General features: G+C 37.8%; 1 protein-coding gene across 2 annotated transcripts; it reads left to right on the plus strand.

Annotated features, from left to right (window-relative positions):
• On the plus strand, positions 1-24,704 carry TRPC1 (transient receptor potential cation channel subfamily C member 1). 2 transcript variants are annotated; one of them, XM_061365282.1, is made up of 13 exons: positions 2-337; positions 2,038-2,192; positions 4,673-4,774; positions 5,629-5,831; positions 7,237-7,368; positions 8,564-8,759; positions 10,395-10,731; positions 12,909-13,048; positions 15,775-15,918; positions 20,587-20,762; positions 20,906-21,107; positions 21,691-21,885; positions 22,774-24,704. In XM_061365282.1, exons 1-13 carry the CDS (start codon positions 202-204, stop codon positions 22,999-23,001), a joined length of 2,346 nt encoding a protein of 781 aa, XP_061221266.1. In that variant the 5' UTR covers positions 2-201; the 3' UTR covers positions 23,002-24,704. The 2 variants fall into 2 exon arrangements, with proteins under 2 accessions (XP_061221267.1, XP_061221266.1); XM_061365283.1 differs by lacking the exon at positions 4,673-4,774 and having other exon boundaries at positions 1-337.
• Positions 24,705-25,946: the final 1,242 nt, after the last annotated feature.

Raw genomic sequence — 25,946 nt, forward strand, 5'->3', positions numbered from 1 at the left:
CTGCCCCCCGCAGGGTGGGCGCCACCATTGGAGCCTGCGCAGTGCGGTCCGGGAGCCCTGCTGTGCTCTGCCCTGCGTGTCCGCGGGGCTGACAGCGCCGGGCGGGGCTGCCCTGCTCTCTGCGGTGCGGCAGCGGGCATCGGGAGTTGCCCCGCGCCACTATCCCGCCCACGCTCTAATGGGCCTGGCGGAGCCGGCGCCATGGCCGCCTTGTACCAGAGCGCGGACCCCTCCGCCTCGGCCTCGCCGAACAAGCTGCTGGCGCTGAAGGATGTGCGACAGGTGAAGGAAGAGACTACCCTGGACGAGAAGCTCTTCCTGCTGGCCTGCGATAAAGGTACCGGCCCCGCTGCCCAGCCTGGCCCCGCCTGCCGCACCGTAGGCGAGCGGAGGCCGCGGCCGCTCTTTCTGAGGGCCCGAGCCGGCGCCAGCCCTCCGTGGGGGAGACTGGGAGCAAATCCTGCGAGTGCCCGGCCGGGTACCGGGGGAAGGCTGCGGGTCCTCGTCGTGCGCTGCAGGGGGCAACGCGGCGGCTGAGGCCGACCGCGCCTCGCCTTAGCACCCGGCTTAGCCTCGGCTCTTCGTGCTGAACTCGGAGCCATTGGCACCAGGGGAAAGGAGGCGTTGGGCCGTGTACTCCTGTGTTTGTGAGGGACCTCGCTCTGTGTCGCAGGAGGTCATACTTGGTGCACTCACGTTAAAAATGTGCCTGACTATATAGCTGTAGTAAAACTTGCTTATCTAGACATCCCCACAATGAGTGAAACAGTTTTACTGTGATTTGCACCCAAGGTAGTGGATGGGAAAATGTTTTCTCTTCTAAAATGTTTGTAGTTGGTCTTGAGTAGAAATAGAGTCTTAAACTGATCTTAACATGTCCAAAATGCTGGACGCTGATGAAAGCTTTTAATAACGTGCTGGATTATTGCGGGTGCTTTAGGACATACACAGGGTTGTGGAAGCTGGTCTGTTTATACGTAGAGCTGCCTGCTACCCGTTTGTTTAGGTTAGTTGATAATGGTAGAGTATTTCTGCAGTGACGTTACCCAGCGGGCTTTAGGAAGTTTGTTCTGGTGCTCTCTATGGCATGGCTGCCTGCAGCCATGCTCCTAGTGCGTGTCTGTCCTGAAGATCAGAACGAGCCTCCGCTTCCTCTCCAAGTAAAAACAGAGGCTGAGGGAGCTAAATGGATGTGCAGCAAAAAATGTTAAAAATAAGAAAATCATTTATATAACAGCAGGTATAGTACTCTTGCGGACTCTGTACATGGAAGTAGTCTGCATATACTTCTGTAAGTATGCTACACTACAGTCTGTCTTTGTTGTGGTCTTTTATGTTGCAATATACTTTGTTACCATAGAGACTAAAATAATTAAAAGCTTTTCTCTTTGGCAAGAAGTTTCAATTTAAACAGGGCAGCCTGGTATACTTGTGCTTCAGTCAAATAGGAAATTGCATCTTACATACTGTAAGTCATACTGTTGTTAGATTAAGTTGCTAATCAAACTCGCTAGCTTGAATTTTATAACATTGTAGCATCATATCACACCTGCCTTGATAATATATATATGAGAATTAGAGTGTTGGGAAAAGGACTGATGTGGCTTTTGCTCAGTGAAGATACAGACCCATTTGTAGCATTTTAAAAGGGGCTTTTCTGAGCCTATGGCTCTTTTGAATAGAGAAGCCTTCTCTGATGCACTTGATGTTTCCTGTGTCCCACAGGTTATGTGTGAGCTATTGCCCCAGCTTTGAAAGTACCTGAGCTTTTGTGTGTGTTTGCTTATAAGACTGGAATTAAAAGAGTGAATTAAAGTAGATGACTTAGTGCTTTCCTGGAAGAGACACTCTGAAATACCTTCAGTTTCCTCCCTGATGAGAGAATGCTTATCTACGATGACCTCTTAGTTGTCTGACATACTCGATGTCTGTTGTCAGCTATGGAATGTTGTCCATTGGTAGCTGGTACTTACAATGTTCACATGCTTTTATTACTTTGTAATAATATTAAGAGACATTCATATGTTACTTGTGCAGGTGACTATTACATGGTTAAGAAACTCTTAGAAGAAAACAGCTCAGGCGAAATGAACATAAATTGTGTGGATGTGCTTGGACGAAATGCTGTTACCATAACCATTGAAAATGAAAACTTGGACATACTGCAGCTTCTTTTGGATTATGGCTGCCAGGTATACAACACATAAGTTACTGAAAGCTTACTGATCTGTGTATTCTATTCTTTGTTAACCTTTCAGAATTCGGAAAGAAATAGAGTCTGTTTTTATAAGCAGTTCAGTTCTTTTTCCATGTCATAACTGTAAAAGTGTTTTCTTCTCAGTAATTTATTTTAAGTGGGAATTTTATTAGCATGGCAAATATATAAGTAACATTTTCAATGATATTAACAAATCTGAATTTTATTTAAAGTGTTATTCCTGTGGCAGAGATAACATTTGCATTATGTTCAAAATAAAGTTTTCAGTCAGTGCATCACATTAAAAAGTAGAGAATACAGACATTTCTTTGGCTGTGGAATATAGTAACTTAAAATGGTAGCAATTAAAAAACTTTACATTATAGTAGATGATTTTTAACTTAAGGCTAACTTGCATTATAGGGAATTACAGACCAGTCAGTCTCACCTCTGTGCCTGGCAAAATCTTGGAGCAGGTTCTCCTGGAAGGCATGCTAAGGCACATGAAAAACAACAAGGTGCTTGGTGACAGCCAGCATGGCTTCACTAAGGGGAAATCCTGCCTGACCAATTTGATGGCCTTCTATGATGGGCTACAGAACTGATGGACAAGGGTAGAGCAGTTGATGTCATCTACCTGGACTTGTGCAAAGCATTTGACACTGTCCCACACGACATTCTTGTCTCTAAACTGGAGAGACATCAATTTGATGGATGAACCACTCGGTGGATAAAGAACTGGCTGGATGGCCGCACACAAAGAGTTGCAGTCAATGACTCAGTGTCCAGCTGGAGACCAGTAATGAGTGGTGTCCCTCAGGGATCGGTGTTGGGACTGGTCTTGTTCAGCATCTTTGTCGGTGACATGGACAGGGGGATTGAGTGCACCCTCAGCAAGTTTGCCAGTGACACCAAGCTGTGTGGTTTGGTTGATACGCTGGAGAGAAGGAATGCCATCCAGAGGGACCTTGACACGCTTGTGAAGTGGGCAGATGCTAACTTTATGAAGTTTTAACCATGCCAAGTGCAAGATCCTACAGCAGGGTCAGAGCAATCCCAGGCACAGCTACAGGCTGGGCAGAGAAGAGATTCAGAGCAGCCCTGTGGAGAAGGACTTGGGGGGTGTTGGTTGATGAGAAACTTAACATGAGCCAGCAGTGTGCGCTTGCAGCCCAGAAAGCCAACTGTATCCTGGGCTGCATCAAAAGGAGCGTGACCAGCAGGTCAAAGGTGATCCTGCCCCTTTATTCTGCTCTTGTGAGACCTCACTTGGAGTATTGTGTGCAGTTCTGGTGTCCTCAACATGAAAAGGACATGGAACTGTTGGAACAAGTCCAGAAGAGAGCCACGAGGATGGTCAGGGGACTGGGGCACCTCCCTTATGAAGATGGGCTGAGAAAGTTGGGGCTGTTCAGCCTGGAGAAGAGAAGGCTGCATGGAGACGTCATAGCAGCCTTCCAGTATCTGAAGGGGGCTAGGGGAGGGACTCTTCATTATTTAGTGATAGGACAAGGGGTAGCGGGTTAAAACTTAAAGAGAAGTTCAGATTGGATATAAATAAGAAGTTCGTTACTGGTGGTAAAGTTCTTTAGGGTGGTTCTTTAGGGTGGTGAGACACCGGAATGGGTTGCCTAGGGAAGCTGTGAATGCTCCATCCCTGGCAGTGTTCAAGGCCAGGTTGGACAGAGCCTTGGGTGACATGGTCTATTGTGAGGTGTCCCTGCCCATGGAAGGGGGTTGGAACTAGACGATCTTAAGGTCCTTTCCAACTCTAACTATTCTATGATTCTATACATTCTGCAGTACTTTCTTGTTAAGCTTGACCTGTGCTTGATGGCAGAGGCATTTCTGCAGCAATACTTCCTTACTGTATGCAACATCTCTGCTGCTGCTAGAAGAGTTGTAGCCATGATGGTATAAGTATGTAGGGCAGGGAAAGGTAGTGTCTTTTGTTAGATTGTTTGATATTGGAGAAGGAGAAAAACAAGCTTTCCCCTGCCTAGACCTCCTTTTTTAGTAGCAAAAATAAAAGCTGTGTCTTTTATTTATAGAGCAAAAATTTGAGTTTTGTAAAGTGAATTAAAAAGATAATATCAACTGTAGGGAAAATAAAATGAAAAGCTGCTTTTCTCACCTTAAGAATTAAGTTTTAGAAGTAGTTACCACCGTGGGAATAAAACAACTTGTGTTCTTAGCTTTACCAGAGAACCCTGAATACAGGGCTGAAGTATCCCATACCTCTGAATTGCAATGTTGCAATGAAACAAAATGTCAGCAATGCTATGCTAACTCCTGGAATGACAACCTGCATTTGTATTCTGATCATACATGTGGTGATAATACAGAACATTGGTTTAGTGCTTTAGAAATAAATTTAAAAATAAGTAAAAAAAGAATTTAGTTTGGCTTCATATTGACTCTTTATGGTGTTTAAGTTACTGCTAGTTTCATATGCAATTTGTTTTCTTTCCTTAGTCATCAGATGCACTTTTGGTGGCTATTGATTCGGAAGTGGTGGGAGCTGTTGACATTCTACTTAATCACCGACCAAAAAGATCTTCCAGACCAACCATTGTAGTTAAGTGCTGTTATCCCTTCATTTTTGGTTGGAGGGTGTGGGCTATTGTGTTCTGGGTAATTGTGTATTTAAAACAATGTTGTTAAATTAAATTCTACATCTCCAAGGTGATACAGTCAGGACATTTATAGCATCTGTTGTGTTAAAGAATAGAATACATTAATTTGCTTTACTGCATAAGGAATCTAGTGAATTTGTATGTGCCAAATGCTAACAGATGCCTAGTTAGTCCAGAAGAGAGAAAATAACTGGTTCTAAATATTTTCTTGTAGGTTGTTTGCAGGGTGATTAGCAGCCTTGACTGGTAAAGGCTATGTATATAAACTCATATGTTGAAGTTTCATAGGTGGGGTTTTTTTGCAATTTCTATAAACATCATATTTTCACCTTGAAATTGATCAGTTGAAATTTGTCTTGGCAATGCTTAAGTATCAAAGAAAGTTTAAAAGCTCACAAGTAGAGATAGAGGGAGGTATTTGTGTAACGGTATAGTATAGTCAGGATAGTTTTCTGGGCTTAGTAAACATACTCTTTTTTTATTCTTCCAAACTAGAGCAAAATAAACTTTTAAATATAATGCATGTATATTGGAGAAGGTAGGCACTGAGTATCAGGCTTTCTATGTAAATAAAGCAAAAACATTTCTGTGTCCATTTTTCTTTTTCCAGGATTAATCTGAGAGATGTTTGAGTGTTGTTACAAATTCTTCCTTATTTTTATGTCCTTAAACATAGGAAAATATTCTGAAAGAGAGATTCGTTGTTGAAAAGTCAAAAAAAAAAAAAACCCTAACATACAAACACTAGTTGATCTGTATGCAGTAAACTTAGGTACTTCCTACGTTTTATTCCAGAAATTAATGGAACGCATTCAGAACCCGGAATACTCTACGACCATGGATGTGGCACCTGTCATTTTAGCAGCTCATCGTAACAACTATGAAATTCTCACCATGTTGTTAAAGCAAGATATATCATTACCCAAACCTCATGCTGTAGGCTGTGAATGCACACTGTGTACTGCAAAGAACAAAAAAGATAGCCTGCGACATTCCAGGTAAGACTTATCAGTCACAGGCAATAATAAAGAAAATCTTGTCTTAATTCTCTGGTATTCATTGGATTAGATTTGGTATATTTTCTTTATCTCTCTCTGGTGAGGTTTATGAGTGGGTTCCTTTTATATATTGTAGCCTTTATTGTGCAAGATAGTAGTTCTCGGGGATGTGCTGTGCTTGAAAAGGCTGGTGGGAGGCAGTGGCATTTCTTTCATTTTGGTTTTATACTCCTAGTCACTGTGCATGTTAAGCTAAGTGCCTTTGCCTTTCTACCAGTTATGTCATAAACCTTCTAGCTGTCTTTGGTTTGGGAGCATAGGATCCATGCAAATAAATTTTTTCTTAAGTTGGTTAATGCTTGGGGGTTTTTGTGCCAGAATGAGGAGGTGGATAATTCTGTATCCTTTTTCTAAAAGTGTTCATATACTATGGATTGATGAATGCAGACTAAAGGTTTGGGGTTTTTTTTTCTTCAGTATTTTTGAAAGTAGAAAGCTTTCTAATAAAGATTCAAATGAGAAGAGGGATTTGCCAGTCTTAACAATATTTTGTCTGGGTAACTTGGTAATAAGTTGGATGCAATTTAATATGTGAGAGTTGGGGTGAAAAAATTAGAGCTCACAGATCATAAGTGTACTGTAATTACTATATGCAGTTAATGATTACATGATTACTCCAGTATGTATTCAAATTACTAAAAAATAAGGGGAGTGAAAGGATAATTGCTACCGATAATCAGCTACTATAGACCACGTTCTGGTATCCATCTGATACCCCATATCAGTAACTTCAGTATGAGCAAAGGTGTCAAAGTATCCCAGGCAAACAAACACTAGTAATGTTTGAGGTAACAGCTCTTAGTTTAAACTAGAATGGATAACAGACATCATTTCAGTATTCATCATCCGGTAGTTTTGCAAGAGGAAAACATCCCTTCAGATGCTTTTGCTGATTTTTTTTTGTATTGCACATAAAAGCTCCCCGCTGTTTTCAATTTAGTTTGTTAAAATAGAAGATTGTCTTAAGTGCTTCACTTCCCTCTTTTATTTCCACTTGAAGTAAGAGCTGTTGTATAATCTCAAAAAAAGTCAAATTTTATCAGTACCTGTTGTCTTATCTGATGGCCTTCTGCTGCTGTACTGGTAACAGTTGAAGTAGTGAGGAAAAGAAGTGGGAACCAGTTTGGCTAATTCTTGATACACTAGAGCAATAGGGATTCTAAGTCTGTGAAGGACAGTGTCTTCCATGATGTATCACATTCAATGTGTGTAGTGTCTGATTTTAGGAAACACGGTTGTTTTGTCTTTCAGCTGACTGCGTTATGCCAACTTTGCAATAGGTTCTGTTTTGATACTACTAATCAAATGAAACATCTTCATTTTGCTTGCTATTCTTTTCTTACAGGTTTCGCCTTGACATTTATCGGTGTTTGGCCAGTCCTGCTTTAATAATGTTGACAGAGGAAGATCCAATCCTGCGAGCTTTTGAACTCAGTGCAGACTTGAAAGAGTTAAGCCTTGTTGAGGTTGAATTCAGGTAGGAACTGAAAACACAAACCATCTAATACCTTTGTGGAATTACGTATATAGAAATGTGTATGCATTAGAAAAGGTTTATTCTTTTTTCTTTGTAATTGGAGTGTTTAAACTGATGATTAACATACTAGCAACTTATATAATTCATGCTTCAGTAGTAGTCACTTTGACAGTTCAATTACTTTAAATCCTTTTAGTGTAGACAGTTCAGTTTGTATAGTTGCACCAACAGTTCAAATTTCAGCTCTACTCTGGAAAAATAAGTAGAAAACATGCTAAATGCAGACTTATTTCAAGATCACTTACCTGTTAATTATAACAATATCTCAGTAGTACTCTGTACTTTTTTTCCCCTACATCAAGGTAGAAGTATTGTTTATACTGACCTGACTCATGTTAAGAGTTGTTCTGGGTACTGTTTCTTAATTTTGCTCCTTATAAGACTTGGAACAGCATATGCGTGTGCATATGTGCATAAAGTGCATAGATGTATAGAAGACTTCATGTTCACAATGCCTTTCTATTGAATGAATATATGCTCAGTTTAGTTTTATGTTTAAACTATACAGGTTTCTACCATTTTGAAACTTAGCAGCACAAAAGTTTTCAAGAACAGGAAACCAGATGTTTGTAGGGGGTAAAATTCTACTTTCCTAAACAATGTAGGAATTTTCTGGTTTTATAACTGTTTGTCTTTCTGTGCTGAGTGAGACAAGTAAATCATGTGGTTTCCGTAGTTGCGTTTATTACATTAATAAATAGTATTCAGTGGATAGACTTTGATTTTCAGATAACAGGAATAAGCAAAACTCAACTAAAGTCCCTTCCAAGTAGAAATAATGACTTAGTGCCATATTTTGTGATTGCTACACTTTCACATCTCTTGGAAATAATTCCAAGTTTTAACTTTTTATATTAAATTCTTAAGAATTTGTATACTCTAAGTCTGTTTCCCAATTTTCCTCTGCCAAATGGAGTTGCAGACTAAACTGAAGTGCAATTGTCATGTTACATGGTATCATGTTACAGAGTTGTCTTCAGAATGCTTAGTCTTTGACATGTGGCTGTTGGGTTGTGGGTTTTTTTTATATTTGTCTTTAGCATAACATACAATCCCAACCAAAAATGAGTAGTTAATGGTTTAATGGAAAATATGTGAGCAGTACAATAGTATGTACTGTTTCTGTGTCTTTCAGAAATGATTACGAGGAGCTAGCTCAACAGTGCAAAACCTTTGCTAAAGATTTGCTTGCACAGGCACGGAATTCACGGGAGCTGGAAGTTATTCTGAATCACACATCCAGTGATGAACATGTAGACAAGCGAGGATTGTTGGAAGAGAGAATGAATTTAAGCCGTTTAAAACTTGCAATCAAGTATAATCAAAAAGAGGTTTGTCTTCATAGTAATTTGATAAGCTTTCCATCTCGTATTTTGCTAGTAATTCATTTCATTTGTTGTTCTGCCTCTAGGCATAGAAGTGTAAATAAATTTGCAAGGTGTGAACATCGGATGTGAAAAAGGGAAATGATATCGCAAGATACTGAGTGTTTCTTCAGTATTTACAGTGGAGAAGAATGTATTTTCTGTATTGGAGTATAGATTACTGCTCTTTTATGAACAGTTCTGATAGTGGTAATGATTTGATCAGATCCTCAGTAAATACTTTTCCAAGGGAAGCATGGATCCTTAGGGTGCCATACGTGATATATCACTTTCTCACTTGTCATTAGCTGTTCAGCTTTGGCTCAGACCTTGTCTGTGTTTTTTATTGATGATGTAGCACAGGGTCTACCTTATGCTGGTGTAACAAGTGCCTGTTCCAGAATAGTAGCACCTTTTTATGCCATCAGTATGGAATTTACTTTATGCAGTAGGTTATCATTGTCTTTATCCTTTGACAAATTATAACTGTAGTTTTGCTGTGCCAGAAGGCAAATGGGCATTTGTGCTATTCTAGTATAAGGACCAGGGACAGAGAGACATGCATAATCCATTTTCAGTTAGGATTTGCAGAAGGCATTGTAATTGTGCCTGTTCAACATATCTAGGCTTAAACTGTTTATGACACTTTAAAAGGACATAGTGTTTGAAAGTCATAAGCCATAGTTGTGGAATATCCTAGAATTACACATTTCTGGTATGCATTAAACAAGCATACTGAAATATTTCAGCTGTTCTTCTGGTTTTGAGCATAGCTTGTTTTTAATACAACAGTGGTTGGAGAATAATAACATTTTTTGTGTGGTATGAGGAAAATATATTCGCAGAATATGTTTTGTTCCTCGCAGGTTTACAATAGAGACAGGTTTTTTGTGAAGCTTACTAAAATGTGATGATACAATCAAGGTTCTTTTTGTTGATATTTTCAATTAAATGACAAACAGTCCTCTCTTGAAATACAGTCTTTTGTAACTCCATGCACATAAGCACCTGAAATTTTAAACTACGTTTGCATAATCTACATAACCTTCAGGCCAAAATACCCTTTGAGGGACTGATACATCATAGCTTACTCTGATGTAAAATTAACCCTGCTGAACAGAGCCATATTGAGTTTAAGAACTGACAGGTATAAAGCTCCTCAGCCACTTTAAGCCTTTACAAGGCATTGCATTTTACAATGTGGATAGAATTTTACAATAACAGTAGCTTATTCTTCAGATAAGGTCAATGTATTTTATAATAACAAACAGTGAAACTGAGGTATGATGTTATTTATATGCTGGATTTGTAAATAATTAAAAAATAAGTCTTAGGCTGAAAACCATTGAAAGTCTAGTATGTATAATTTATGTATAGTTGCTGGCTTTAGAAGGAAATTAAAATAATTAGTGTGTATAATCATAGTGGGTCCATAGCACTTTTGTTCTCTTACGAGATTACTTAAGCTTAACATTCTTGATTTCTCCTGTTCACTGGTAACTACACATAGTTTGAAAATTAATTTTAATAATGTAAATTAGTAATCTGTATTAAGAAACCTGAGACTGATTTCTTGTTTGTTTCTTTTCCTCCCTCCTCCAGTTTGTTGCTCAGTCTAACTGCCAGCAGTTTCTGAACACTGTATGGTTTGGACAGATGGCAGGATATCGACGCAAGCACACGTGCAAGAAAATTTTGACTGTTTTGATGGTTGGCATTTTCTGGCCAGTTCTGTCCCTGTGTTACTTGTTAGCTCCTAAGTCTCGAGTAGGTCGCATAATTCACACTCCTTTTATGAAGTTTATTATTCATGGAGCTTCATATTTCACGTTTCTGCTATTACTTAATTTGTATTCTCTCGTCTACAATGAGAACAAGAAGAATACAATGGGTCCAGCTCTTGAGAGAATAGACTATCTTCTGATAATATGGCTAATTGGTAGGTATGATTTGAGGAGATTGGATAACAATTGCTCATGTTCATAGGCTTGTAGAATGGTTTGGGTTGGAAGGGACCATAAAAATTACCTCTTTCCCCACCTCCCAGTAGACCAGATTGCTCAATGCTCCATCCAAACTGGCCTTGATTGAGCAATAATAATTTGTACTACCTTGTGAAATGGAGCATGTTACTCATTGCTTGACTGAAATTTGCTCTCACAAGCGTTAAAGGTAAAATAAGCCAAATACATTTTGAGGAATAGATGACAAGTGTTACAACAATCTGTAGTTATCACATAAAATGAAGTATAAGAAATGGAATATTCTGTGATCTAACAGAGGAGGTATGTAAATTTTTCTTTAGGACTGGTAGCATTCAAAGTGATGCAAGTGAGATTCAGTTGTGCAATAGCAAATGAATGTAAAAGCTCTCTGTCTTCCTAGACATTTTAAAATTCTGATCTTGAGGAAGAGGGGGAAAACACCAAACAAACAAACAAACCCTCAACAAAACACAAAACAAAACCCAACCAACCAAAAAAAAAAACCAAACCACCAACAAAAATAACATGAAGGCAAAGCAAGTATGTGTTCTTCAGATGGATAGTTTTGTAAGAGCCTGTCATCAACTAGTTTTTGTCGGTGCTAGATAGAGGAATAAAATTGATTCAGACATCAGTTCAGTTTTTTTCCAACAACTTTTCATGAATAGGTAGTAGTATTTAGTATGTAGCTGGTTTAAGCATTGCAAGTCAAATCTGGTTTGTTTTTTCATTGGCCAACAATCCATGGAACTTTTAACTTCTTCCAACTCTCTTTTGCAAGAAGTGTTTGGACAGCGCTGTTAGAGATATGGTTTAATTTTAGGTTGCCCTGTGTGAAGTCAGTGGCTGGAGTTAATAATCTATGTGGGTCCCCTCCAACTCAGAATATTCTATGAAGTCTATAAAAAAAGTAGTAAGAGCTTCTTAATTACTTGTGTCTGCGTATGATACTCTGAATATTACCAGTAAAATGGTTTCTTTGAAAACCTGAGATCTTTATGTGATTGTAAAGTAGAGGCACAGAGATTCTGGCTTAGAAATATTTTCTTTATACCAGGAAGAAGAGAGAATTATGTAAGTTTTTTAACAAAGTGTACATAGCAAACTTTTTCTTATTATGCCTTCCTACATTGCTGTCAAGCTGAATCAACAAATACAGTCACAGATAACTGATTTTTTTTTTCTCTCCATTCACTGGGTCTTGCTCTAACTATTTTATGATTCTGCTGGGCCAAAGTTTGAGAGAAATTGCAAAGTTCTAAAAGCTGAGCCAAGTCTTAACAGTTTTGAACTACCATTTATATGCATGCTCTTTTCTTGTCTTAAATAAAGTAGTGTACAAGTGAAGTACTCACCCCCCCCAAACATTAAACAACTGATTACTCACAGAAATCAAAGGTACCATTATATTTAATCTAATGGTCCTTTCAAGTTCTATAAAATGTCAAGTCCATAACAGACATTCAGTTAGTAAAATTCTTAGCAACTGTATTTTTCCATACAGCCAGACATGGTTAACAATGGTAAAATCGAGCTTTCTATAAAGATCTTGAATATTTAAATGTATGTTGCTCTTAGTTAAACTGCCGGTGTTTGTAGTCTTAAGTCATGGTCTCTGCTAATGTTGTTACCTAGGGTAAGAAAGGTTTCTAGTTTTTTGATCTTTTCAGTAGCAGTTACTGAGCTGATTACTCTTAATTATTTTTTTTTTAAGTGTGTAGGTATTATAAAGGTATTTGGCACTTTACAGAACACTGATGCTTTCTATATTGCTTTCAGAAAAAGGTGAATATTTTTCAGTCAGAAGCAGCATTTATATTCTAGGCCTCTACCTTTATTTGAATTCAACCATTTTCCATCCAATTTTTCTCCTATTCATTTCCATTTTTTTTTAGAGAATGTGTTTCTTCATTGGAAAGTAGTCTTGAAAAGGTTAAACATCTTGTTGCCTTATGATTAATGTTTGTAATCCAGTACAGAGCTTCTCATAAATTTAGTAGGTTACTCCATTTCTTTCAGTTTGCTAAAATGTTATTTACAAAAGCCAGTCAAAATGCTTTGGTTGTAAAAGAATATCTGCTAAGTGCTGTGGCTTGACTTCTCTGGCTTTTTTTTTTTTTTTTCCCTGCAGGAATGGTGTGGTCAGATGTTAAAAGACTCTGGTATGATGGTTTAGAAGACTTTTTAGAAGAATCCCGTAATCAGCTTAGTTTTGTCATGAATTCCCTGTATTTGGCAACTTTTGCCCTCAAAGTCGTTGCCCATAACAAGGTGGGTACCCATCTTCATATTTCCAGAGCTCCTCTGGGACTGCCTTGTCCTGTCACTACAGACCCTAATGAAGAGGCCCTCTACAGCATCCTTGTAGGCCCCCTTTAGATACTGGAAGGCTGCTATGAGGTCTCCACGCAGCCTTCTCTTCCCCAGGCTGAACAGCCCCAGTTTTCTCAGCCTGTCTTCATACAGGAGGTGTTTGAGCCCCCTGGACATTGAGCTGTTGACCACAAGTCTTTGCATGCAGACATCCAGCCAATTCTTTATCCACTGAGTGGTCCATCTATTAAATTGATGTCTCTCCAGTTTAGAAACAAGGATGTCATGCGAAACAGTGTTGACACTTTGCACAAGTCCAGGTAGATGACATCAGCTGCTCTACCCCGACCATCAGTTCTGTAGCCCCATCATAGAAGGCCACCAGATTGGTCAGGCAGGATTTCCCCTTAGAGTGAAGCCGTGTTGGCTGTCGCAGACCACTGTGTTGTTTTTCATGTGCCTTCGCATGCATTCCAGGAGAATCTGCTCCAAGATTTTGCCAGGCACAGAGGTGAGACTGACTGGTATTCCTCTTCCTGAAAGTGGGGCTTATATTTCCCTTTTTCTAGTTGTCAGGAATTTCACCTGGCTTCCATGATTTTCCAAATATGAAGGACAGTGGCTTAGCAATCTCATTTGCTAGTTCCTTCAGGACCCACAGATGGATTTCATCAGTCCCATGGACTTGTGCACATTCAGGTTCTTAAGATGATCTCTAACCTGATCAGCTGAGCTGCGGGCTCCTAGGCAAGTCCTGTCAAGGACTTGAGGCTCCCTTGGTGGCTCTTGCCACTCACAATTGAGGCTTCTGAATGCTGTGTTTCCCCTTGCTCTGGTGTTAAAAGCATTTTCTCTGAGGCAAATGGGAGTTGGAATATACATCAAGACATGTCTGATCACTTAAAACCCGAAACAGAGCTATAGACTTCCTGGTAAGAACTGGCTGGTCTTCCAAATGGCTTGATGTTAATTTTGGGAAATCTCAATATACAGCTCTTACGATTTGGCCTTTGGGCTTGCCTGATTCCATGGATCAGTACTATGCAGAAAGCTAATGGTAATCATTGTGTTTAGCTTGCTTTTTTGTTACAGCAAGTTTCATTCATATACTCAGATTTCATAAGTGGTTGTGGGGTTTTTTGTTTTTTTTTTTTTTTTTTAATTTATTTTTGTTTGGTGGTGGGGTTTTGGCTTGGGTTTTGGGCTTGTTGGGTTTGGGTTTGATGGGTCTTTTTGTAGTAAGGAAAAAAAGCCCAAGATGATAGAAGAGCCCTGTCTTTTCTGTGTGAAAAGCCATCTGGATTTGATCGAAGACACAAATTTTGAAAATGATCATTCCCATTCTGTTGTTAGCAGCACAGCATATGACAAGCTGCCAGTGCAATTGAATATGAATACTTTAGCAAAATTCAAGCCACTGCAGTAGCACCATTATTTTGTGTAGCAAACTGTGAATTGACAGCTGTCGGGCAGTTGGGAGGGAAGTAAACTGGTTCAGTTCTTCCCAGCTTGGTGTTTGGCTTATTTCCCATCCTTGCATTGATTCCAGAGGCTGGTAATCATTTGGAAAGGAAAGCTCCATTTCTTGGAGAGAATTCTGTGTCTCTTGGAGACAGAATGCCATGTTGGGCTGCCTTCCCAGCCATTTGTTTTGCAAGCAGCACATGTCTGTAGTAGTAGTTCCTTTTCTGAAGTAAGAGCACTTTGTGGGTAATTTATCTTTTTTAAGATGCAGGACTCCTTTCCTGTGTAGCAGGCACATAATGGCATTATTTTGGCTATTTTTATATGGGAAAAATATTATTATAGCTTACTCGTTATTTAGAAAACTAAAAAAACCTGTTTTGTTTACATTTTAGGTCCATATTACAGGCACTGAAGCTGTCAGAAGTAAAGGAAGAATGTAACAGAGAGATTTGTGCATATAGAATTGCAATGTATAAACCCATGTTTATCCCTGTTTCTTGCCATCTTGGTGCACTACTCTTCTGGGAAAGTAATTTTATAACAACTTTGAGTACCTTAGTTTTCAAATGTTCATCAACAGCAGAAGCTGTTAATATAATGTTGAAGGTTTTCAGCCAAGCCAAAAGTTACAAATCTGTGGATATTCCATGAATACTTGAATAGTATCTAGTGGATCTACTTTAAGGGTGTGTTTACTCCAACAGTTTACTTGTGACTGCCATTCTCTGTAGTAATTCATAAAATCCATTGATTGAACCTCAGGTGCTAAATTTTTCCAAATCTTTCTAAAACTGATTAAGACCAGGTGTCACCACATTGCATGTGTACCTTACTTTGCAGCATTTTGATGTTGGTTTTGACTGAGGCCTATTACACTAGACAATGTACATGTTTACAAAGTAATGTGCTTTTTCAGCATGCAAAACAAGAGTAGAAGGGAAAGCAAAACAGATAAAGAAATGGTTTGTAAGCAAGTAAGTGGCAGAATTAAGTGCTGAAGTTAAATCATCAGATTTCTGGCTCCTTCTGGAATGGCTTTTTAAAATGCTTTTGTCTAAAAAGTGTGGTATCTGAAAGAGGTAAGTCATCTACGAATCGTATGTGTTTATTTCTTTTATGTTGTTTCCTGCTTTGAATGCAGAAATAAGAATCGGTGCATGGGTGCATTGCTTTATTTATAATGTCAGTGGTCCCAATTTGTCCTTTTTATATTACAGTTTCATGATTACGCTGAAAGGAAGGACTGGGATGCATTCCACCCTACCCTCGTGGCAGAAGGTCTTTTTGCCTTTGCTAATGTTCTTAGTTACCTGCGTCTCTTCTTCATGTACACAACCAGCTCTATTCTGGGACCGCTTCAGGTAAATACCATTACTTGAGAAAATATAAAACTTATTTTTAATTTGCTATAAAATACCTTATTGAAAAGAGAAAAGGAGAAGTGAAAGTAAGAAACTTGGAAAGTTAAAAATACAGGTGATATTGCATTGGAATTTGGTTTTTTTTAATCTCTCATATAAAACATACTCATTTAGATGGAAAAATGTAAGGATAAGAATGCAAAACATAGTGTAATTAACTTTCTTACAGTAACTTTTCCGTGATAACTGTACCTATATTGTCTTTTTTGTTTTCATCTGTTAGCTTCACTTACTGCATAAATGTCTGCAGTCTGAAAATGAAGGATCAGGTTCTTTCTATAAAGTTATATGCAAATGATTGTCCTGATTTCTTACCTCTAAAAAAGACAGACAAATGAGGTGTGTAGCAAGGAAGAGGAATCAAAGGCCTTTCTGTTTATGTCTGTGATCTAAGCGTGCACATTGAGTTGCATTGTGCAAGTTGCTTTAGTTTGAAAAATACAAATCTCGAAGGGTATTGAAATAGTCATCTATTTCTCACAGGTTATAAGAAGGGAGAACAGGTTTCTTCTTACTTGAAAGTTTTTTCTACTTTCTGGAGCCTTCCAGTGAGTAATAATGGCAGTAAAAAAATCCAACACATTTTAATTATGTAATACATTTAATTCGGTCATCTGGAGATGGTGGGTTAACAGTCTTGTGTTGTGATACTGGAACAGTTGAGACCGCAACAGTTTCTAAGCAAATTTTTCACTTGAACTTGAACGTAGCTTGGTTTTGTACAAAGAGTTTAGTTTTTCTCTTCCTGATTTGAGAGCAGATATGGAGTTTTCTACTGACTTTATGCCATGTACCGTTTTTTTGTTAGTTGATTTCTTTTTTTTAAAGCACAGACAGTCTCATCTTAGTCTTGGTGCTATTCATCATGGTAAACTGCAGATAAAGCGTGTGGACCGGAGGGTGCAGTATGATGCTATACAGGAGGTATACCCTTGGGGAGAAGGGAGGGAACATCGACTGTTATTAAGATATCACATGGGTAGGATGCAGTTACCTCCCTGAATCCTTTTTTGATTAAAATGGGGAAGAAGGCTTCCTTCTAAAAAACATTGTGCGTAGAAGTTGCTTCTTACTCCACTAGCAATTTTTTTTCCCTTCTGTGTTTTCTTTCGTTTAGCTTCAGTTGTCAGCACTGACTGCTACTGTTTCTTCGCCAGTGAAAAGCCCTTACAGACTAAAGCACTTGTTATTAAAAGCATAGCTTACTGAAAAAAAGCTTTGCATAGGTATACTGCCAGGTTCTCTGGCCTAACTTCCTGGAGACTTACGACAACAAATCAGATCGTAGAATCATAAAATGGTTAGGGTTGGAAAGATCATATAGTTCCTTAAGATCATATAGTTCCAAGCCTTTTGCTGTGTGCAGGGACACTTCACACTAGACCATGTCACCCAAGGCCCTGTCCAACCCGGCCTTGAACGCTGCCAGGGATGGAGCATTTGCTGTTTCTTTGGGCAGCCTATTCCAGTGCTTCGTCACCCTCACAGTAAAGACCTTCTTATATCTAACCCGAACTTCCCCTGTTTTAGTTTGAACCCATTGCCCCTTGTCTTATCGCTACATTCCCTGATGAAGAGTCTCTCTCCAGCATCCTTGTAGGCCCCCTTTGGATACTGGAGGACTGCAATGAGGTCTCCACGCAGCTTCTCTTCTCCAGGCTGAACAGCCCCAACTTTCTCAGCCTGTCTTCATGTGGGAGGTGCTCCAGTCCCCTGATCATCCTCGTGGCCCTCCTCTGGACTTGCTCCAACAGCTCCATGTCCTTCTTATGTTGAGGACACCAGAACTGCACAGAGTTCTCCCAAGTGGGGTGTCATGAGAGCAGAATAGAGGGGCAGGGCACCTCCTTCGACCTGCTGGTCATGCCAGCAGACAAGTCACTGGGGTTTTTTGTACCAATAATAATTCACCCCTTATTTATTTATTTCATTTTCCCCTGTTAATGATAGGATTTAATTAATATAGATGGTTGTCAGCATTGTCACTGAGTTTGCAGGGTCTGTTGAATACAAAGCACTTGGAATAAGCAAGGTAGTCATCCAGCGATTATACTGATTGAATTTGTCCTAATAGGTCAAATCATTGTTTCATCCTCTTTTCTAATGAGGACTAGTTTTAAGAGCTTTGGGGCAAGGGATGGCTTGTAAGGATGCTACAAGAAACATCACTATTAAGTGTAAATATTTGGGAGCAGCATTTTTATCTAACTCTTCTTGTGCAACTAGAGCTATACCAAAGGAGGTTCTCAAGTGAGTAATTTTGGCTCCTATCACCAGGTCTCGTATCAAGGCTTTAGGATCTAGCTGAAAGCCTCCAGCTTGAAGGTTCGGCTCATTTTTATGAGTTGGAGTACTTAATCTTGCTGCACAAATAATTATCTCTTAGAATATTTTTGATAGTATAGTCCTTTGAAAAGAAAAAATAATTGGTCTTTCTAAATCATTGTAAAAAGTACTTGAAAAAGAATGTTCATACTTCTTGTAACCAGTTTAATATTATTGGAAGATGCTTGATTCTCCTTTCAGGATTTTCTTTGCTTCACTACTTGTCCTTTTGTCTCTAGCTGTGACTGTATTGCTGTTAATTATTTTTATGTTTCTTTTACGAATTGAAATATACTTGCGTAGTTTGAAAAAATACTGAAGTTTTTATGTTGCAGCAAGCATTAGGCTTGTTACAGAAATTGATTGAACACTGAAGTCTGTCCACATTTTAAAGAGATTCACTGTTTAATGTTCATATTTATTTATGTACCAGATCTCAAAAAGTTTATTAGGAGGCTATGTTATGAAATTTTCCAAGTAAATAAAAACAGTCAACAGTCTCCCCATTCAGTGGCACACTGAAGCTTATGTTATTACTGTTGGCCAGTACAGCTTGTGCAACAACTCCTAGAGTTTTTCTGAAAGTAGGTCACAAAGTTCAAATGGTGGTAATCAAATATGGCGTGGAAGCCCAATGGTAGGGGAGAAGAGGCAGGTACTGTGGTCTGTTGGCTATTTGAGTTATTTTTAATCATTCAGTTACTTACTGGTTAATAAAACCTGTTTAAATACAGATTTGTAAGTTGACTCTGTGGTGGTTTATTATTGTTAACAAGAGGTAGCATATTATTTCCCTAGACTAGATAATTAGTTTTAAAATTCTTAGAAATTCTAAATACATAGAAAGGAATAGCACGAGTATATGAAGAAAGCAGTTGGTATTTGGTCTGTTTATTTATTACACTATTCCAAACAAAATAGTTTGGGGTGAGTTGCACTTTTTGTGCATCTCTGTTTCATCTGCTTGGTCTCTCTTTCTCACTTGCCTTCAGCCATGTATCAGTTAAAAAGTAAATGTATTGTTGTTGGGGTGTTTTTTTTCTTTAAAGGGTTGGATGTGGTAAAACAGTATGATGTACAGTACAATCATCCTCTGACCAAATGGTACAAGTACTGCATAGCTCTGCCTGCAGTTGCATGTTCTCCATGACGGTGGCAAACTGTGCAAAGAATCAGAGAGGCTCTGCTGTGCAGCAGGGGTACTCACTGAGCTTGCAGCAGCATGGGAAAGGAGCCAGAGCTGGCACTGCATCTCCCAGTAAACTTGTGCTTGCAAAACCAGACCAATGGTACAGTTCTGAACTGTGATTTGTACAGATTGTGATGCATGTAGGATCAAGCTTTCCACACATTAATTTCTTATATAGGATTAGATTTACCCAACCCCAGTTTCTGTATTTCCATTCTTTATAATAGCATATTATTCTCTGAAGAAGTTTGTACAAAGAGTAATTTAAATGATGTAAATAGTTTATGCTGTGTCTTTAAAAAAAAATTAAGCTTATGACAAAAGCAAGTTACTGATTTCTCTATGCTGGAAAAATGCACAAGCATGATTTTAGTTTTTCTTTTAAGATGCTGGGTTTGGGTGGGGTTTTTTTGTGGGTGATGGTGGTGTGTTTGGGATTTTTTTGTACTGTTGCGAATTTCTGCATAGGATACTTTGAAATGGAAACTAATGATCTGAATTCAGTGTCCTGTCTTTTATACACCCTTCATTTTTTTTATGTGCTTCAAAACCTACATATTGTGTATATTTAAAATCTTACATAAAACATACAGTGAATTAGTTCTGTATTCTGCAGATGGGCTTTCGTGTACTCCGTTTTGCTTAGTGATGAATTACAATTCCAAATGTTTTGATTAATTCACTGAACTTATTGTTTTCTTATCTTTCTGTATTGGTACTTATGTTCAAATGCATTTCATTTACTGGTTTTATCTACTGACTTGTGAGTTCCTTATTACTATTGGAATTACAAATAAATAATACTGTAGATATTGTAGATATCTACATTGTAGATACTATTGCTTATGGTTAATTAAAGGAGATGAACTTATTAGGTGATGTTAAAACTACTTAAATTTTCTTTATGACATCTAGAATTTTTCACTGAAAAATGGTATGAGGGTAGCTCCTGATTCTGAGGTCTGTTTAGCATGTAAATTTTAAGTTAAACATTTAAAATCTAAGTAGATACTTTTTTATTGGTTAGAGGATGAAGGAGAGATTACAAACAAAAAATAATCACGTTTTACTAAAACTGGAAATCTATTTCACAGATTTCAATGGGGCAGATGCTGCAAGATTTCGGAAAATTTCTGGGCATGTTTCTTCTTGTCTTATTCTCATTCACAATTGGATTGACACAACTTTATGATAAAGGATTTACCGTAAATGAAGAGAAGGATTGTGCGGGTATTTTCTGTGAACAACAGAGCAATGACACATTCCATTCGTGAGTTCGATATCTATGAAATGGCTTTATTGTTCCTAGTAATGAAACAGAACTGGCATTTTTCACTGAACTTAAATTTACATTCAATATACTAATTTTTGGTGTTTGCTTTACCTAACCAGATTTTTTTCTTGTTTTTGTAGGTTTATTGGCACATGTTTTGCTCTGTTCTGGTATATATTCTCCCTGGCACATGTAGCAATCTTTGTCACACGTTTTAGCTATGGTGAAGAATTGCAGTCTTTCGTGGGTGCTGTTATTGTTGGTACATACAATGTGGTGGTTGTGATAGTATTAACGAAACTCCTTGTGGCAATGCTTCATAAAAGTTTTCAGCTGATAGCAGTAAGTGGTTTCTGATTAATTACCAGTAATTGCTAGCTGTATCTTTTGGATTTTGCACAAATTTCTTCCTATGATGTGTAGACTAATCTACAGACCTCCACGGATGAGCTCTGTCTCTAAGTTCACAAGGGGCATCTTTCCTTCAACTTTATTTTCTTGAACTTCTTCTTTACGTTGATCAAAATAGAATGGGTACTTTGTATAATGAACATGTGCAAGGCTTTGACCTTCTGTGAATTGAAGGCTTTCTTGATACAATGCCTGTTCAAGTCAATTATTCTTGATACAATGCCTGTTCAAGTCAATTATTCTTGATAAGGTAGTGTTTGGCATTTGATAGGGGGTTTATACCTTTATAACTGAATTTTGTATTTAGAATATATAATGAATTGATCTGGTTTTATTTTAATTAGTTAATATTTATATATTTAAACAAATTTATTAAAATACTGTATAATCTATATATCAAAATATTATATAATCAAAGTTAAATAACAGTTTTTCAGTTATGAGAAAATAAAACTTATGAAATAGCCTGTTAATATTTTTCTTGTGGTCTCTGTTAATGTTTCTGATACTCTAGAATCATGAAGATAAGGAATGGAAGTTTGCTCGTGCCAAGCTTTGGCTTAGCTACTTTGATGACAAATGCACACTACCTCCACCTTTCAATGTTATTCCCTCTCCCAAGACTATCTGTTATCTTTTCAACAGTCTTAGTAAATGGATCTGCTCTCATACATCAAGTGGCAAAGTGAAACGTCAGAACAGTCTAAAGGTAAGAAATGACTGTGGGCTTTGAAGCAGGAAAGGTGCTGCTTGCTAAAATGATTCAGCAAGCTGCTGCTTGAAGCTGCCTGTCACATGGTGAGTGCTACTGAGGTAAATAGAGCTGTAGAATAATGTGTGTTGCATCCAAAATAGAAATAAGTAACTGTTACCTATTTCTGCTTAAATAAGATTCTATTAACTTTCAGTTCTGTGTATTTCAACCCCCTTATCTCCAATCCTTAAATCCCCCAGAAATGATTTCGAAAAAATGCTTTGATTGATTGAAAACTCAGAAACCTCAAGGAAGTATGTGCTAATCTGAAAAATTGTGAGGTTATTCTGGTTATTATTTAGGCAAGGTAATTGTTTTAAACATACGGCGGAAGTGTCAAAACAAATAACCAAAAAGGATCACTGAACCTCTCATTGTTGGGGAAGGGATTTGTTTGGGTTTTTTTTATTTAGGTTAAATAAATATTTTTATTGTACCCTGTAATTTTGCATACTAATTTTGCATCTTCTTGCCAACAAAAATAACATAAAAAAAGTAATTCAAAGACTTCATGAAACGTGCACTGAGAGACATGCAGGATTATGGATGTCTTAATTGCTCATAGTTCAGTTACCAAGTCAGGTAGACTACAATTTCTCACATCTTACATTTACATTTTATATTCATCTTATATTCACATCTTATTTTCACATCTTATATTCACATATAATAATTTAATTTATATTTTGCTGGCAATTTACACACATTATATATTTGTGAGTGTCAGGATGCATCTATAAAATAACTTTGCTATTTTGTTCATGTTTACTCTGTATAACTGTGTACAGGCTTTAGATCTCAAAACTCACTTTTCAGTAGTAAATGTGTGATGTTCATTTAAAGGAATGGAGAAATCTGAAGCAGAAGAGAGATGAAAATTATCAAAAGGTGATGTGTTGCTTAGTCCACCGTTACTTGACTTCCATGAGACAGAAGATGCAAAGCACGGATCAGGCAACTGTGGAAAACCTAAATGAACTGCGGCAAGACCTGTCAAAATTTCGAAATGAAATGAGAGACCTGCTTGGTTTTCGAACTTCTAAATATGCTATGTTTTACCCGAGAAACTAAGGCCTGACTTTTAAATGACAAGTAGGTACTTTTAGATACCTGTAGGTGAAAGAGTTGACCTAATTCTATGGACAGACCAAATAGAAGATTACTGTGCAAAAAAATACATCTGAAAATGTGCTTCCGTGAGTTGCACCTAATGTGGAAGTGGTGGAAATAACTGCAAAACCAGATACAGTAGTTTTCTTAAGCTCTTAATCTTAGCGTGTATATAAAATTTGTATATAGGATTTTTTTAAATGTTCATCAGACTGTGGCTGTCAGGTGTTAGAGCTTCATAACTAGCACAGTGTGTTTATTTCCTCTATTTTTGCTGTTTCTTCCTTTTTGATACTTGCTTTTGGAGTTGTGGGAGAAGATGGGCTTTTTAAAAGAAAAATCCAGCCTATGTTTATTTTTAATAGAAAAGTCAGATACAGAATAATAGAAAATTTCCAGCACAGTTGGAAATTATGTTTGACTGTAGGTTACAGTGCATGTGAAGACTGTATGGCTCTGAAAGAGGCAGTTCTAGTGCCAAGTTTTATATGTTAACACTGACTGTATACTAGTATTTGTAGAATACAGAAAATCAAATCATCAAGACTCTTCCCTTTTGTGGGAACATTGAAATTTTGAACTCAAAATAGACCAACAGTTTCTTGAATGTTTATGGCTATATGTAAGACAATCAGTTCCTGCTTGAATTTTTCAGCTGTGCCTCAGAAGTACGTTTTACTGTGCATGTTAAGATTTGGGACAGAATTTTAAAACTCATAATGTTTAGTATCTTGGGGTTCTAAAATCAGGATGATTAATTATTTGAATTATTAAAACCTGTGATTTAACAAAAATGAGGAGGAGCACACGAGTGCTATTGTTAGCAATGCTGAACAATTCCTTTGAAACACTGTACCCATTTCTGTGAGAACATACATTGAATCTGGTCACTGGGCAGATGTAGTTCGGAAAGACCTGCCTTAGACAGGTTTTCCATATCCTACTTTTAAACTTGTATTTCTTTTTTCCTTTGTTTTTGTCACACTTTTTGCCAAGCTAAACGTTTTGTGTGTGTGTGTGTGTGTATGAGGAATACTAAGTTTTGTGAAAACATGTGATTTGACTTTGCTTACAATGGACAGTAAGGGCTTTGTGGGTTTTCTGTGCTGAAGGGTCCTATATGGCTTTATATGCTTATATTCAAGTTGACAACTTGTAATTGAGAAATGTGAGATTCCTGTATTTTTAATTATGAAATGAGTATATTTATGACAGCTTAAGGATTGATTGACAATTTTACTGTTACAGTGGTGATCTAAAATGGTCTTATGTCCGGAAGGCGCAGGTAGCCATAATGGTCTTTGACTGCAGTTGATTTTGGGAGGCTACTTAAGTGGAGGCTTACATGAATGTTTACTTTTTTGAAGGAATTCTTATAAAACTTTCTTGTAAAAGTAATATATTTTCTGTACTATGAAATTACGTATTTCTGAACTAGAGTTTAATACACTGCTTCTAGAAGTCTTATAGAGGGATTCTGATAAGTGTTGGCTTTTCACATGAATAAGAAGCTAACTTCTTGTGTTCAAAGCAAAGAGGATCACTGAATTTTGCATTTGAACTTAAGTCTTATGTTTGAATAATACACCAACATAAAAACTGTGTGCTGTGTATGTTACATATATCCAAGAAAGGAAGCAGTCCAATAAAGCTCTTCGAAAAATGTGATTGTATTAGTCATATTTGAAACATGTTATATCAGGTACTGCATCAAAAGTAATTTCTTTGTCATGTTAAGATAATAAGTTTAAGGAATGTAGCTGCTGTTAATGTGTTATTGCCTTTTTTCTGTGTGGACCCATCCTGTTAAGTTTATTCAAATAGCTTCACACAGTGCTGTGAAGTGATAGCTGAGCTAGTCCCAAACCAGCTAGATTGGATTCTAGATGCGTATTAGCTGCTGGCTGTGTTTTATCTGTGTGAAGCAGCATGCCAGTGTAGCTGTTTCTAATTGCTTTTCGTATGTTGAGCAAAGTCACTCTGAGCTAGCTCAGTCATTGTCAGGTGGGGATGTTTTCTACTGCAGTACAGACATGTCCTTAGGAAGAATTGCCTGCTTCAGGGCACTTTGGGGTTTGGATGGGAACTGGGGCTTCCAGAGGTTTTATTTGCCCCTGAAATACATACCTGTAAAGTGACAGATGATAGAGAGAGAGGTCTGTACTACCTTAGTTGCATGACACTTTGTATTTCAGCCTTCTTTGAAAGCTGTTGCAGTCTTTCTTGGCTACTGATCAATATGGTGTGCTTTGTACTACTTGCTCAGTGTTGTCATTTAGAGTTCTTTGTTCATGTGTATTAAACATACTATTGCTTTCTCATTTGGCAGTTTTTAATACTGGCTGTCCCAGAAGTAGTCTGCAGATGTTGGTGCTCCAAGATCTCCCTCATTCACACTCACAGAACAGTTCTGGACATGCACAGAGACAAAATCTTGGGTGTCTGTGGTATTTCTTTAAACTGGGATGTAAAAAAAACCCCACAGATTTTAGTGCAAGTCATAAGAGGACCAGGTGGGTTTTTTGAGACTACTGAAAACCATTGATTTTTCTTTCCTTTCATGTTAAATGTCTGTTTTGGAGCTAACTTTGCCTTGATGAATGAAAAATGGAGATAGAAATTTTCATGCTACTTCCGTTTGCAGGAGAAATGTCAAAACCATTTATTAAAGAAAGCTTGCTTTACACTTGTGCTGAACTGTGGCTTAGATTATAATTTGTGTTGAAATTGCAGCAGAAATTGCATTCTGGTTAGGTAATTTTGATTCTGTTTGGTTGCAGGTTACATTTTAAGTGCCTGAAGTTTACAGTCACTACCTCTGCTTTTAAAATCTTCTAATAGTTGTTATCTTTGTTTTATAACCAATTCTGGCCTGAGAAAACTGGCACTGCTCTGTGGTTTTTTAA

Source organism: Neopsephotus bourkii, unplaced genomic scaffold (genome assembly GCF_033783945.1).
Source record: "Neopsephotus bourkii isolate Nb327-2 ecotype Australia unplaced genomic scaffold, CSIRO-AGI_Nbou_v1 NB_1279, whole genome shotgun sequence".
NCBI lineage: Eukaryota > Metazoa > Chordata > Aves > Psittaciformes > Psittacidae > Neopsephotus > Neopsephotus bourkii.

Excerpts from the sequence above, each read along its gene's own strand:
- TRPC1 (XM_061365282.1), top strand. The coding sequence starts at position 202 with ATGGCCGCCTTGTACCAGAGCGCGGACCCCTCCGCCTCGGCCTCGCCG. Across the intron at positions 21,108-21,690 it reads AAAGTTTTCAGCTGATAGCA|AATCATGAAGATAAGGAATG; the intron begins GTAAGTGGTTTC and ends CTGATACTCTAG. Across the intron at positions 21,886-22,773 it reads AACGTCAGAACAGTCTAAAG|GAATGGAGAAATCTGAAGCA; the intron begins GTAAGAAATGAC and ends GTTCATTTAAAG.